The sequence below is a fragment of the Chelonia mydas genome, chromosome 4, assembly GCF_015237465.2.
Source record: "Chelonia mydas isolate rCheMyd1 chromosome 4, rCheMyd1.pri.v2, whole genome shotgun sequence".
Classification (NCBI taxonomy): Eukaryota; Metazoa; Chordata; order Testudines; family Cheloniidae; genus Chelonia; species Chelonia mydas.
In genome coordinates, this window is record NC_057852.1 from 43,754,644 (window position 1) to 43,770,902 (window position 16,259).

The following is a 16,259-nucleotide window of genomic DNA, read 5'->3' on the forward strand; positions in this document are numbered from 1 at the left end:
TGTCAGTACAAATAATTGTAAAGCAGAAAATCAGTGAGTTAGACGTTTTCAAGATTTGGGAGTTCTAAACTTCATAGGTTTCAGAGTAGCAGCCATGATAGTCTGTATTCGCAAAAAGAAAAGGAGGACTTGTGGCACCTTGGAGACCTCACCTCACCAACGAAGTGAGCTGTAGGTCACGAAAGCTTATGCTCAAATAAATTTGTTAGTCTCTAAGGTGCCACAAGTACTCCTTTTCTTTTTGCTAAACTTCATAGATTACCTGACCTTTCAGGAAACATAGCATTCTAATTCAGATATGAGAAAAAAGTAACTGATCATTCCTTTCTAAGCAGTTAGAATTAAATGTTACTTAAGTCCCTGAAGACTAAATACCAGAGACAGAAAAATAAAGATGCTAAAGTTTTTAATCAATAAAGCAAAATAACTTTTAAAGTTGGAGAACAGTAGAGCTAATTGGATAATTTGCTTACAATTTAAATTTAGCCCTTTTTTTTCCTGCCTGAAAACTGTTCACAAATATGTCCTGAGTTCTATGAATGAATTATTCACAAAAATTTGCCACATAGTTTATGCAAGCAAGTTTCAGCATATGGATTGTTTGTGAACTGTTGTCCTTGACTGTTCACTATTGGTTATTTCTGTAGTGAGACTGGATCACCTAAGTCACATGTATAGTATGCATGTGTGTGATTATTTTATTGCCAACATACCAAAATAGAAATGGGGGAAAGGGCTGTAGGATTAACCCTGTTTCCCTTTAACATTGTTTTCCAAAAAAAGAAATAAAAAGTATTTGACTAAAGACAGCTATACTGATTTAACAAAGAAAGCACGAAATTGTATCTTCATGAATATACTCTCTATGTGCCTAAGTGAAAGAGAAGCAGCCAACATACTTTTGTCCCTCCCCTTACCTATAAGGAGATGAATAATTCCATTTCAGATGCTAGGTAGAAAGAGCTAGTGCACCATATGTATAGTTTTAATGGCTGCTCTCAAAAATACTGTATCTCATAATTGAATTTGCATTCACCATCAAGAGACACCGTCTCTGTACTTCTTGTGTGTGGATATTAGTGCTTTCCAACACAGGCCTTCTGTTCCCTGTAAATTAGAGTACATGAGTTGTAGATCTTTGTAATAGCTTACTTCAAGACCAAGAGGGTAGACTTACTTTTATTTGATTGATTATGTTTTGTCAGCTGCATGTCACTTCATCACACTGTGGAGGCAATTTAGCTCATTCCACGGAATAGCATTGTAAAGACAGATTACCTCAGAGCAACATCATTAAGGTTTAAACAGTCTGTTATAATTATGTCTATTAATGATGATCAGGTTTTGTTTTGAAAAGAATCACTTTCTAAAAGGAATATACTTCGTGGCTTCCCGTAGTTTGCCTGCCCTGCCCATGAACCCTTCATTTCCTATTTTCCAGGCCTTATTAGGATAAAGGAATGTAGATTTGTTAAATTGTTTCAAATTCAAAATTATATTAACAAAAGAATCAGTTTAAAAGATGGGCATATTGAGGCATGCAATGTAAACATCCCAAAGTTTAACCCAGCAGCTTTCAGTTGGTACACATAGTTATAATTTCATTAACAAATGGTTTGGTTCTTAGTGATTTGAAATATGATCTGTTGTTTCATTTGTCTGCAACCTTTCATGCTGACTGTAGGAGCCTGATCTTGTCAATATTAATTAACACTGCCCCTAATTAATCAGTCTCTCTGGGAGTTTTTGTCAGTGGCATAAAGATCATTTTTTCTTCTTCCCATGCCCAAATTAGGAAGGAATCCACCATCCTGACAAACTGCATCCTCCACTGAATAGAGGTATTACAGAGGATGGAAGTTGGAGAGTGAGCTGTCCCCTGAGCTGCAATGTCCACACTCTTTTCAGTGCGCTAGTTTGAGCTCTGCTATTGTGAATCTACCTGTTAAGGTTCACATTCGTTGATGGCAAGCAGAGATAGGTGCCTCCCTGCAGCCCAGACTTAGACGCCTACCTCTGTGGGGAGGGAGATAGCACCCCCCCACACACCTCCATCAGTGTCTCACATTGGCTAGCTTAGGCAGCTCCCCGCCTAGCATGCTGCAGGGCTGGGGTTGTGGCTCTCATTCTAAAACACCTGAGTCCCTTCGTAGAACACACCATAGGTGCCTAACTGTCTTTGTGGATCCAGGCCTAAGTGCTCACCCTGACAAACCTCCTATGATTCATCAGCAGTCAGACCTCAGGAAGTCAGTGATATGCAGGGACTCAGCTGCTGAGCTTAATTGTCTGAGGGACTGCGTGCTAGGTGTGAGAGGTCATGAATAAGAGGGGAGGCATAAAAGTTAGTAGCAAGGACTGGGGAGCAGAGCTCTTGAGTGGGGCTGGACAGCATAGTTCTGTGCTAAACCTGTGGATCCCACTGCCTACACTAGTTTTTCAGCCTCAATATCCAGCCTAGTTCCCTTAATCCTACTACAAATCACTGTCCATTTCCCCTTTATTTTTATGATTATTTAATTTAATTTAAAAATTGTTATAAAAATGAACATTATAAAAATGAGCTCAAAGATCTCTATCTGTTGGTTGCTTGGGATGACATGGAGTCTGGGCTCTGGAAAGGAAGAAGTTGAGGCTGAGAAGGGGAACGTAGATGGGGTGTTTAAAGACAAATGTTCAGTGCCTATTTAACTGTATTTTGGAAGAAGATGCATTCCAGCAATTGTAACTGAAAGCTAACAAAGGTTTTGGTTTGTGTGGGAATATCTACTAGCCTGACATACTGTATCAGCCACTGGATGCAGCTATATGCCCCACGAATATTAAGACTTGGCATACCTGAGCCACCCTGGATTAAAAATCATTGACTGGTTCTTCCCTTTCCTCACATTTGATAAACTTGAAGCACTCAAACATATGGAAACAAAATTACTTTCTATATTTCATCAACATAAAGATGAGTCTTTGGCTAACAGATGCACAGTAATCCAGATCTGTGAAAATGAAATTTTAAAGATGAATTTCCCATAGTACTGAAAAGTTAATAATCATTTGACGATATGTTTAACTCCAGGCCATAGTTTACCTAAGCAAATCAATGTGCTCACTCATCAAAACATTACGATTTGACACACATGTTATTAATCTTAGAGCAGTGAAACTTTGTGAAAAATGCCCTGAGGAGTGTGTTTAGAAAACCCCAAACTTGCAAGTTTAATTAAAGTCATAGGAAGCATCTCTAAGTAAAACAATGGAAGTAAGCACTTAAGGCCAGATTAAGAATCCATTACTCACATTGGTGAGCAGTGTTTCACCCAAGTAATCCCATTGGAATGAATGGGATTACTCAGGTAATTAACTGCTCAGCAATATGAGGAAGGAGTTCACAGTCTGTCCTTTACTGATGTCTGTGTTCATTCTCTGATCATGGAAAACAGTTCTATTTTAGTCTCTGCAGATAAAACAACTGCATCTCTGAATACAAATGCATTTTACACCAAACAGAACAGGAAAATAACAGTAAATTTGCAAACTTTTCCCACCAAACCAAGATTTATATGCGAGAATTTACATGTAGTGGACACTTCACTGCAGATGTAATTCATATACAGTTAAACTATTAAAACTCAAACTAGCATAATTTACATAAATCAGATGTTAAAAGATGTAATCAGCTCCCGCAGCTATAGGCCTACCCCAATTAAGCAGATGGGAGAGGTAAACATGCTATGTTTTCTAAGGCCTGGGCTACACTGGGAAGGGTTCGAACTAAGATACGCAACTTCAGCTATACTATACGCGTAGCTGAAGTCAAAGTATCTTAGTGCAACTTACCTGACCGTCCTCATGGCAGCGAGTCGACCGCGGCGGCTCCCCCATCGACTCCCCTTACTCCTCCTGCTGAGGTGGAGTACAGGCGTCGATTTGGGGATCCCCGATAGATCGATCACTACCCTCCGATCTGGCGGGTAGTGAAGATGTACCCTTAGAATAGTTTTGTTACTAAAGCTGGAAAGCTAGTGTTTGTGTGCTAAGATTTGTGCCATAGAAATAGGTAACCTTCCAACCCCTTCCAAGAGCCATCTTTTTTATTTTTTAAAACCTATCTGCTAGAGAAATGTCCTCTCCCAGCTACCAAATTTTCCCACAGAATTGCTTAATTGTCTGACTGTCAGGATGGAAAGATATTCAGTTCTGGAGAAGGGATACCTTTAAGGTTTAATATCTCATGAACCATCACAAGTAGAAACATGCCAGAGAGCAGAGAATCTGTACTTTCTGCTGAGAAAAAAACATTTTATTCTTGGCTTGGTGTATTTTGTTTCAGAACATTAAAATTGTGATGCCATGGCTTATGGAAAAGCTATTTTAAAATATTTTGGAGGTTTCTAAAACATATTATTTTTTCTCTTTCACTGAGTCTATCTAGTTGGATTCATAGGGCTATGGCAGTTTGGCTTTACAGATAGAGAGCTAGAGACATGGTACCAATAAAGGGCTCGGTTCCACTCCTATTGAACTAAATAGCTAAATCTGTTGATTTTATAGATATATATGTAGGCATGTCTCTTATTTCTGGTTTTGTTTTGTTTTTTACTTCCTAGCTCTTATTCTGTTTTTAATCTATGATGACAGTTTGTCTCTCTCTGCCTGGTTACCAGACTTTCTTAAAGGCCTTCTTATCAAAAGAATTTTTGAAATTGCTCATGTGGAGAATCCATAAAGTTAAATTGAAATAGCCCTCCTGTGTTCTACTTTTGTTCCCCTGATTCTGATTTATAGGGTTCTTGCCTTCGAGAAGAGTGAGTGTAGCACTGATTTGAAGAGGATAAGTGACCTGTATTGGTTCAAAGACAACTTTGTTAAATCAGCACATGAAGAGACATGTTTCTCTCAAGACTTTAGTGAGCAGCAGATATAACTTGGATTTTCTCTTTATTCTTAATAAATGTTAGTTTAAAGAGCCCCCTGATCTACCGTAATCGGAGAGAACTTTTTCTCCTGTGTCAAAACAGCTGGTAGGAGTGTAAACTAACTTTTACTGGTATCATCAATTGTTCAAACCATTGTTAATTGTGAAGAAAACATTGTTAAAAACTGTAAACATCCAAGCTCTTTAGCTGACTTAGTGGATAATGAGGAAGAAGAAAAAGATCAACATTGAGTTTGCTTTAGTTAGATTAAGATCATAAAGATTAGCATTATTAGCTTTGAATTTTGACAACTACTGAGAAATGTCAGTGGATCAAGTTTATTATTTGTACCCCACATATTATCTCCTACTTGAACACAATCAAAGATCAATATTTTGAGGATACTATTTTTTTAAGGTTTAAATAAAACAGCTATATCTAAGATCAGAAAGATTAGACTCCTTCTTGCATGTAAGAAGAAGAAAAAGAAAAAAATGTAAAATAACCCACCCCCCTAAAAAAAAATATATGATCAGATACAGGCATTGGACCTACTTCCCGTACCTTTGGTGAAGTTAAGAGTTTAATATTAACCAAAAAGGCTTTTCCCAACACTTTCTTACCATATTGCTGGTGCCGACTGATTTAGACAGCCTGTGCAGGTTAAGTGCCTGAACACTTTTTTTTGTTTAATTTTAAACGTATAACCCCTCACCAAAAAGTACTGAAAACAAGCAGACACGTTGCAAAATTTCTAGACTGCTAAACGAGTTAGCACAGTACAACCCTGGTTTTCTAAATGGATTTAAGAGTATCCAAAGTACTCAGAAATGTAGGATCTTGACCAAGGAGAGAGTACTGCATACTGCCCATTACCATCATGGGACATGAGTGACCTGGCACCGGTCCGTGCCACTGCCACCCCGGAGCCGCTCTAAGTAAGCGGCACCAGGCTGGAGCCTGAACTCCTCCTGCACCCCGCACCCCAACTCCCTTCCCTGAGCCCCCTGCCACACCCCGCACCCATCCTGCACCCCAACTCCCTGCCCTGAGCCCATTCCTGCACCCCGCACCCCTCCTGCACTCCAGCCCCCTGCTGCATCCTGCACCCCTCCTGTACCCCAGCCCCCTGCCCAAGCCCCCTCCTGCACCCCGCACCCCTCCAGCACCTCTACCCCCTGACTGAGCCCCCTCCTGCACTCCCTAACGCCCTTCCGTGAGCCCCCTCATACACTCCACACCCCTTCCATGCCCCACCCCCTTGCCCTGAGCCCCTTCTTGCACACCACACCCCCTCCACACCCCGCACTCTGCCCCCACACCCCAACCCCCTGCTCCGGCCCTGCAAGCAATTTCCCTACCCAGATGTGGCCCTCGGGCCAAAAAGTTTGTCCACCCCTGCAATAAAGGCTGGTATCACTAAGAGGCAGGTATCAACATATGTAAACCATATAAGGGATGATAATAGGGTGCAGCTAAGACATGAAGGGAATTAAAAATGAAGACCAGTAGTTTGTGCTTGATGCAGTGAAGGAAGAACCAGTGGAGGGATGCAAAGATGGAGGTGATGGGTTGGGAAAATGGGGTTTATTCAGGCACCACTACAGTATCTGATCACCTCAGAAAAGAGAAATCTAGTTTATTATTTCAATTGGGGACATCATTATTGTTTACATGTGAACAGCATTTTAGTTTGGTACTCCTGTATATACTTGTGGTAGCTCTTATAATTTCTCTTGCTATTATTCTTTCGTTTATTTACAGACTATATAATGCAAAAATACTTGTCATTTAGGCTTGTTGAAATGAATTATATGGCATCAGTTTATTCTCTAGTGAATAATATTCAGCACATGTGACAATGTCTGTTCAGAAGAAAACTGGCTCTAAAATAACATGCTTTAGCTCCAGAGGACCATGGTCCCTCCAATTCTGGAAGAAGCTCATAATGGATGGGAAAAGATACAAAAAATCTTATAATAGCTGCCTGTGTTAAACCTGCTACATTCAAACTCATTCAAGTTATACTTTCTTTATCCTTGATTCCCATCACCCTGATGAGTTCAGTGCACTCAAAAAAATAGGGATAACAATACTTCCCAGCTATATATTTGATGCGCTCAGTGCAGTTTACAAACATCAATTTATTAAGCCTCACAACATGCTCTGTGAGATAATAACTTGAGACACTAAGGAGTTAAATAAATTTCTCAACATCACACAGTAAATCTGTAGCAGATCCAGGAATAGAATCTCAGTCTCTTGACTCCCAATCCTGTGACTGATCCATGGGATCATTCTTCCTTTCTCAGGCACAGCTGGAAAATATATTCAGGGTTCATAAGCTCGTTGGCCTAATGTAAGACCCGTGTTGAAACTGACATGAAAACTCTAACATGGACGTTCGTTTGGTTATCTGATTGCAGGGAAAACGTGTGAATCTGCTGTCAATTACTGTGAATGCAATCCCTGTTTCAATGGAGGATCCTGTCAAAATGGAGTGGAAGGATATTATTGTCACTGTCCATTTGGTAAGTTGTTGTTGGGGTTTTTTTTGTTAAGATTTCATAGATATACTGACTTCTTCAGGTTCACTTAAATAAAACCTATATTTATTTATGTTAATTTCAATTTACCAAAATAAATCACGTCTATCCCAAATCATTAAGGTTAAAATACAGTCCAGTTAAGAGAAAAAAGCATCTATTTAAGAAATCCTTAGTGATTTATAATATCACTTTCTGTTTCGTCTACATGAGAACAAAAGGGAAGGGAGGAGATTTTTCCTGGTGTACACTTAGGGCCAGATTTTATTGGCCCTTGAGAGTGTGTGTATGTGTGTGTGTACACGTGCACGTGTGCAAGATGCCTCCCGCTTTGTATGCCCAGCTCACAATCACAGCTGCCTTCCTACACCCTTCCCCCTCTTCACACCAACCCACAAAGGGCCAGGCTGCTCGGGTTGCACTTGATCACTCATCACTTCCTGTACAATCCCTCACTGAACTCCCCTGGATTGTTTGGGTTCCATGCTGCCCCCACTTTTGGATTCCTTAAAGCTACAGTTTTCCCTTATTTTCCGTTGGAGTATTTTACTGGTGTTCCAGAAGAGAGGGGCAGACATTTCTCAGATGAAAAGCCCAGAAATATTCTGAGTCCTAGGTTGTGCAGCCCTTATTTGCATTGGTGAACACTTCCTTACACAAGGAGTCCTATTGAGTGCAGGTCACACCACTGAGTTCTGAATAAATATACAGTTACAGTAGGTGTAAAGATTGCAAATTATATATTGTAAGTTCCACAATCAAGTTCTGTTGGTCCACACACTAATAATTTGCAAAGAAGGCATCATATTTTGTTTTCTAGCTATAGAAGGGGAGTTTCTGTTTTATTTCAGTGGTCTTACAATATAATCACATTTGTATTCACAACTCCTCAAAAATATGCAGGCAAGGAATCAGTAAACGTAATTAACTCTTCTGTTCATGAGCAACATAATCTCAGATATTGAGTATGGCACTTGACCTTGCTAAAAAGCATTAATAAAGACATGGAAAGATCAAAACACATTACCGAATCATTCCACACTAATCCCGGTCCATTCTGTTTATTGTATTCTGTTAAAACTTTGCAGTGTTTCTAGATGTAAATTCTAAGAATAAAACAAGGAATTCATACAGTCCTATCAACATATTTTAATAATTACTTGAAGTTAATTATCACTAATTTTTACCAGGAAATTGAGCAGCCGGTAATGATACAAAACATAAAGGGAAACTTCAGAGATCTTGGTACTACGGTGACCAGATGTTCCGATTTCATGGGAACAGTCCCAATATTTCAGGCTTTTTCTTATATATTTCTTTTCACACTTGCTGTCTGGTCACCCTACTTGGTACAGTCACACAAAGCTGGGGTCTGAATGCAGATCCATTGTGGATTGTCTTTGTTCATGTAGAAAAGAATGATGTTAAATAAAACAAATAAACAGAAAAAGAAAAAAAGCTGAAAAAATAAACAAATATTTTAAAAGGCAGCCAAAAGAGTAACCCTATCTTAGAAAAATGTTTCTCAGAACCCATTGTTAACTGGTTTGTTGTGCAAACTTTCATCTGTCTTGCACTTGTAATGAATTGCTTATCCTATATTATATCATTTTTCTCAGAGATTTACTCAGTTTCTATGTTTATAATCAGATTTCATTATAAATGCATCTAACTTTTAGAGATTAAGATAGAAAACAGGAAAAGTAATTACACAGTTCAATGACATTTGGAAAGAAATGTATGGAGTGCACATATATATTAAGTTAAATAAAATACTGAGAAAGTGGAAGGCTCAGATGTTTGTAGCCAGATTATAGCAAAGAAAAAATATGTACATCCTCCTAGACAAGGCTTAGTATATTTTAAGTTTATTGTGGACTTGAACGCTAAGGACTAATAGATAACGTATAGCCAAATTCAAGAAGGAATGGAACAATCACAATTTAATAAGATGCATTCCACCTTGGCTTGAATTTCTCTTCACGTTATTTGACACACGTCCACAAATATTTGTGGGGAAAATTCTTTGGCTCAGCATTGCAGTAACAATACAATTCATTTCAAAAACTAAATGGAAAAAGAACCAGCACAAATAAATACAAACATAGAGTTGGTGGGAGGGAGAGAGAAGAAGAATGAAGCTGCATCAGCTAGTTAGCTATAAATCAATCTCAGGTTGTAAAAGTGGAATGGGAAATAGAACGGAAAGGAGTACTTGTGGCACCTTAGAGACTAACCAATTTATTTGAGCATAAGCTTTCGTGAGCTACAGCTCACTTCATCGGATGCGTACTGTGGAAAGTGTAGAAGATCTTTTTATATACACACAAAGCATGAAAAAATACCTCCTCCCACCCCACTCTCCTGCTGGTAATAGCTTATCTAAAGTGATCACTCTCCTTACAATGTGTATGATAATCAAGTTGGGCCATTTCCAGCACAAATCCAGGTTTTCTCACCCTCCCCCCGCCGCCCACACACACACACACAGAGTGATCACTTTAGATAAGCTATTACCAGCACGAAAGCTTATGCTCAAATAAATTGGTTAGTCTCTAAGGTGCCACAAGTACTCCTTTTCTTTTTGTGAATACAGACTAACACGGCTGTTACTCTGAAACCTGTCAGAATGGAAAGTGAACATCAATATCTATATGTTCAGTAACAAATACATCCCCATATCTGGATTAAAATACATTATGTCCATTGATACCTATATTTGACACAATCTCAACTCAAACGTTTTTTTCAAACCCCCTCTAGAAGTTAACAACAGTATGCCTTGCTTTTTATCCAGTTGTCTATACTTCATTTTTTGTTTTGGAATGTAGGTACTTTAACAAATAACATTTTCGGCAATAACTGTTTTTTGTCCAAGATGTATATGTTTTTATTTATGGCTTTTTAAGGTGCTTTTAAGAAACTCATGTCATAAACAATCTAAAAGCACTGAACTACGTGCTTTATGTCCTACACTTTGATTAAATGGGGTAAAAACAATTTGATAACAGACATATTTTTCTTTTTATAGGTGTCTTTGGAAATCATTGTGAATTGAATAGTTATGGATTTGAAGAGTTGTCCTATATGGAATTTCCCACTATGGATCCAAACAACAATTATATTTATATAAAGTTTGCAACCATCAAAAGTAATGCCTTAATGCTGTATAACTATGACAACCAGACTGGAGAACGGGCAGAATTCCTGGCTCTGGAAATAACAGAAGAAAGGCTGAGATTCTCCTACAACCTTGGCAGTGGCACGTATAAACTTACTACAACGAAGAAAGTGTCTGATGGCCAGTTTCACACTGTTATTGCCCGGAGGGCTGGAATGGTAAGAAATGCTCCACTGAGAATTAAGTAAATGTTCATTCAGTTTCAAGTCACTTTGGCTTCCACGTAAGCACAAACAAATATAAAACTTGGTAAAGTTGTATTCGCTAGCTTTACCTCCAGCTTTGGGAAAACACTGTAATTTGCATCTTGTCCAGAAGGCTTGAAGAATTATAATGGTTTTCTCAGAATAAAAAAAAAATCTGAATTTGAAAAAATGGGAACAAAAATACTCAATGAGCTAAAGAGCTATCCAGAAGACTAATTAACTACTGCAGACAGTGGGGAAGATTATTAGTGAAGACTAATTGTCTAGCGACATGGGAAGATTATTAATGAAGTCTAATTATCTAGTGATACTACAGTGGACCCTAAGAGAATGAGTGTAGATGCTTCACAATTATATACTATAGCTACAGTAGAGATGAGCAGATTTCTTGGGATCTTTGGATTCTGTGACTGTCTTAAACTTTTAGAGATGTTACAAAACTTGTCCTGCTTCCAGTCTTTTTTTTCTTCTTCTATCATTTAAACCCATGTATTTTTTCAAAGGTTTCATGATTTTTAAAACAAACATCTTTTAGTTGAAAAGAAGCTTATGCAATGAATCAGGGACAGAAGAACTGCCCAAAAATCTAGGCTAGTACAAATGGTTGTCTTATTCATGGTGCTCTGCCCTTTTCCATTTTTTACCAGGTTTTTTTTGCAGTGGATTTTTTTCTTTTTGTGTGTTCTCTGTGCTCCTTTCTTAACAGTGTCTCCTAAGCAATGTTCCCCACATGCCTGAAACTAAAGTCAGTCCATGAGTACGATACATGGTTGGGGTTCCAAGTTTTGTTTTGCATGTCAGGCTAGAAGCAGTAGGGGAATAAGGGAACAGCTGTTCTACACTTCATGGCCCCTTCTGAACTCTACAGTTTTCCTACCATTACATTCTGAAGAAGTCAGTGGTGCTTGGATACAGCACTACTGTATCATTAAACTCTGTTCCCATGCTCAGGGAGCCTTACTGAAAAGATACAGCATAGACACTGTGTGGGTCCAATAGAAGTTCAACCACTGAGCCAACCATGCTGCTATTACAGGGGTGATGTGCCTCAAGGTTTGAATATCGGGGTGTCTAAGAACACAGGCATCCTAATAGCAGCTGGGTGCTGTGGGTCTCTGATTCTGCACAGCAGAGAGGCTCTACCATTGGCTCCTTTCTCCGAGAGGAGCTTGAGCCTGCAACTCTGCATTTCTTTTCAACTCAGAGTTGCTGACCCAGTTTTTTCACTTTCATGTATCTTTGTGCTGGAGGTGGATAGTTTGCCCCTAAATTTGATTTTTCTTTTATGAGTGTTGGTAGAGATGTTATTTTCTATGTCCTTCTGAAGGATATTTACACCAGTGTGGATACATTTTTGTCTTGGAACATATTAATTTTAGATATTTAACACATTAGGGTCCCAATTTTCAAATATGATTTCTTAACCAGACACACAGGTGTTGATTTAGATATCCAAGTATGGATTTTATTAACTAAATTAACTCAGACCATACATGCTTAAATAAAGATTTATATGCCTAACTATAGGTATACAAGTTAAAAATGTGTAACAAACACGCAAGAAAGAAAAAACAAACTGTAATCAGGTCTATAGAAGGAGTTCTACTATACACAAAAGGTATATTTTTCTAGAAAATTACCTTTTGTGTATGTATGCTTAAAATTTTAAAGCAAGCTTCAAGAAAGGCTTGCTTCTGATACATAGTTTCTGTATTTAAATCTTTCCTAACCACGTCAGCTGTTTACAAACACAAGATGTGAAAAGAATCACTTTTGTCTTAAGTATTTCTGCTGTAGGAAAAAATATCTCCCACATGTCAAAAAATGTATAAAATAACTTCCCTACAGGATTTCAAATCTGTCATTTCCTACAGTGCAATGGGATTTTATCGGAAACTGGTAAAATCATTAAGTTGTCAGTTTTGAGATATTACAGAGTGACAGGATAGAAACTCTCATAACTTGAAGAGGTAACTGTAGAGTAATGCTAAAGTAACAAGCAGGAGCATTTGACTAATGTTAGAAAATAAATCGTATGAACTCAGGTCCAAGCAAAATATGGTCTCAAATATCCAGCCCTTCTGATGGACTTGTAGCTCATCCTTCTTTTCAGAATGTGTACCTTTGTAAATTAGTGGAAATTACATTTATTGAGCTTAGTAAAAACAAAATCTGATCTTTCATTTTTGTTGTTAATGTACTCTTAAAATATGTATACATATGATACCATATAAACTAGCCAACTAATTTTATGTGCTCTATGAACTGTTTCATTTATACTCAGCATATAATGTACTTAGGCGCTGCTGGCTTATGTTTCTCAAGAGGAATAGGTTGTTCATTATGTATGGAAAGAAATGCAAGATAAGCTTTCCTTTTAAAAATAAAATAGAGGAAACAAATACATAATTTGGACATACTATAGTAAGTGATTTAAATTTGAGAACCATGAATTCAGTATGATGTTTCAGTTCATGGTGTGTATTTGGAAATGAAGTGTGGAGATTTTGTAAGAATTTCAATCAGACATTAATGTTAGTGGTGAGTGAACTTAATTGTAAGCAAAAAAAGTCAATATATTACACAAGAATACACATTAATAGCATTTAGTGTTTGTACAGCTCCTGTAGAGTTACCTAAACATAAATATAGACCAAACTGTTGTCAAGCAGTAACATTTGATTTAAATTTGCCATAAACTGCTTCCATGCATTTTGCTGTAATATGAAAGCTGAATATACATCTAGAGGATCACATTTATGTTTTGAAAATTTGACTTAGGGAGTAATTAACCTTCAATTTTGTTATGCAATACATTCCACCTATTATTAATGGAGAAGTGGCACATTTTTGTATTCCTTCTGCTAAACTGGGAGTAAAATTAAAATGTCAGAAGACCCAATTCAATTCCCATTAAAATCAGTGGGAGCCATTTGGCAGATTTTATGGACATTAGATTAGAGTGTTACTGAAGAGGTCATAAATATAATGTCATACCTTATTTAAAATTGGAGTTCCCAAAACTGATTGATCTGGGTGACTTGGTTGTCTGTGCAGAAGATGGCTCTCCATATCTAGCATCTCCAGATATCATTGCCTCCACAGTGACCATTGGATTATCCCACAAAGTTGCTGACTCCACCTGTTTTATTGATTCACCTGGGGAGGCTAATGGAACCAGACCTTTTTGTGATGACTTGAAGGAAGAATGTTCAGAGTACAGCTGACAGACCACTCCATGGATCGCTACTTTGGTAGCACATTGTAATGATCTTTTGTCACTGATTGATAAGGTGGCTCCCAAATGCCTCTTACATACATTAACCTCTTCCCATACATCAACCTCACTGGTCATTTTAGTATGCAAAGCGATTTACAACAAATGAAGTGTGAAGACAGCTAAAGTCCTGATACTGGAAGTCTGACTTTGTCTGAAAAAATTGCAGCAGAAGGAGTGTGAGAGGTCTTATGCTATGACTGTGCAGGAAGTAAAGAAGGAGATTTTTCTTTCCATTGTTGTAGTGTCTGTGAATTTCTGATCTGTACACCGTATGCTCTCCTAGCTATTTTTCTGGGGAAGTATGATGCCTATGGGAGAATCTTCGTTATGGGCAGATTGAGAGGGGTGTGTTTTGAACATTGGTCCAGTTTGTTAATTACAATTTTTTACTGATAATGTTTGTACTGTGCCCCAGGCTTTGAGAAGACACACTTTGAGTCAAATTGAAAATATATATTAGATACCATGGTCTAGTCCATGAAGGAACTAACAATGAGCCTAGTGGGACTTTTATGTGAAGATCAATAGCAGAATACAGTATGGCCAAAAGTTACTTCAGTGTCATGGGGGAAAAATATCCCTTATCTAACTCATACAGTCACTTTCTGTATGGCCAAGTCACTGAACTGTTCTGTGTCTCAGTATCCCCATTTGTGAAAGGGGATAATAACACTAAATGCCTCACATTGGTGGTGGGGTGTTGAGTTCATTAGAGTCTATAAAATACTTTGAGACTCTTAGTTAGAAGGCACTGTGGTGTTATTTATATGGTAAACTTGGGTTTGACTTCAAAAGAGAAGGTTGCATCCTGAAACTTCACTTATAATAAAAAAAAAGAGTAGTAAAAGGGTTAATTTTGAGGCAGGCCTCATTTCCACACATGCATGCAAAACAACTGGGCCTGCAAACACCTGCGTCTGCTTTCATAGTTGTGCATACCCTTTCAGTAGTTTAAATCCTGTGCAGATACAAGTGTTACCTAGGTTTTCAAGGTGCAGAGGCAAGGGCTGTAGCCATATTGGTACTGGAATACTTGAAGGGCAGACGTAAGCCTTCGTACCTGCGAGGTGTAGGCATAGGTTTACATGTGTCCAATTTTGTGAATGCACAAGGGAAGAAAATCGGGTATAATGTGACTAACTAAACCTTTGGATATTTTTGTATTTAATAATCAGACAAGTCGTAAAGTGGTGAAAATGAGATTGGACAGTCAGTCCTTCTAATATTAAACACATTTTTGTGTTTCTTTGCAGGCAGCATCCTTAACGGTGGACTCCTGTTCTGAGGATCAGGAACCAGGCTATTGTACTGTTAGTAATATGGCTGTTTCCACTGACTGGTAAAGAATATTTCATTTTGCTCTTTGTGGAAGAGGTAAAATTTAAAAATCGTTACAAATAGGAGAAATTTAGAATAACTGCTATGTCAGACCAGGTAATAGAAGGGGGGCTTGTGCTTTTAGGCATAGCCCAGTACAAGGAATGTTGGCATAAGCTGTACCACAGCAGGACTGGCCTAAGGAGGTATTCTTTCCTGAGGCAGAACTCCCTCCCTGCTTCCTTCTTGTTCTGGGGTGTAGTAATTTTCAGCTGGCATATGGCAGCAGCAAATTAAAACACTGCATCCCCTGCTCTTGCTGTGGTCCAGCTCAGTTGTACTGGCTGATGCCCTGTTGAAGGGGTAGGGTAGAGCCAAGACTGCCCAGTCCCCAACTCTGGGGAAAAGTAGCAGACATACAGCTTTGGGCAGCCTGAAAAGTGGTGTAATGGGGGTCCTTATTTCCCTTCATTCGCCATAGTGAAAATTCACAGTCTAGCCCAAATTAATTATCAAACCAGAATATCAGACAGTCAGAATCACTGATGCTTTAAAAGGTAAAAGAAAACTTTAGCCAGTCATAATCTGCTTACTGATAAAGGCATTAAAGACTTTAAAAAACTGTACTCATGAATCAGATATTTTCTGACTGGCTGATAAACAGAATCTGGTCATAATCTAAGCAAAGTAAAATGTATCTTTTAGGAACAGTGAAGTCAGCATTTCTGATTCTGCACCAATATCCATCCGGTTTTTATGTTTTTAGCCTGTGGGATTTGAAATGCTCCTATTGGGCAGGATGGGGTTCACAGTATT

The 16,259-nt window shown here is 38.3% G+C and overlaps 1 protein-coding gene across 1 annotated transcript in view; it reads left to right on the forward strand.

Annotated features, from left to right (window-relative positions):
- The window catches only part of FAT4 (FAT atypical cadherin 4), a 222,443-nt gene that overhangs the window by 184,339 nt on the left and 21,845 nt on the right, over nt 1-16,259 (forward strand). The window contains exons 10-12 of the mRNA XM_007059147.4: nt 7,340-7,444; nt 10,491-10,798; nt 15,380-15,465. Coding sequence (XP_007059209.2) covers nt 7,340-7,444; nt 10,491-10,798; nt 15,380-15,465 — 499 coding nt within the window. The remainder of the gene's footprint in view (nt 1-7,339; nt 7,445-10,490; nt 10,799-15,379; nt 15,466-16,259) is intronic.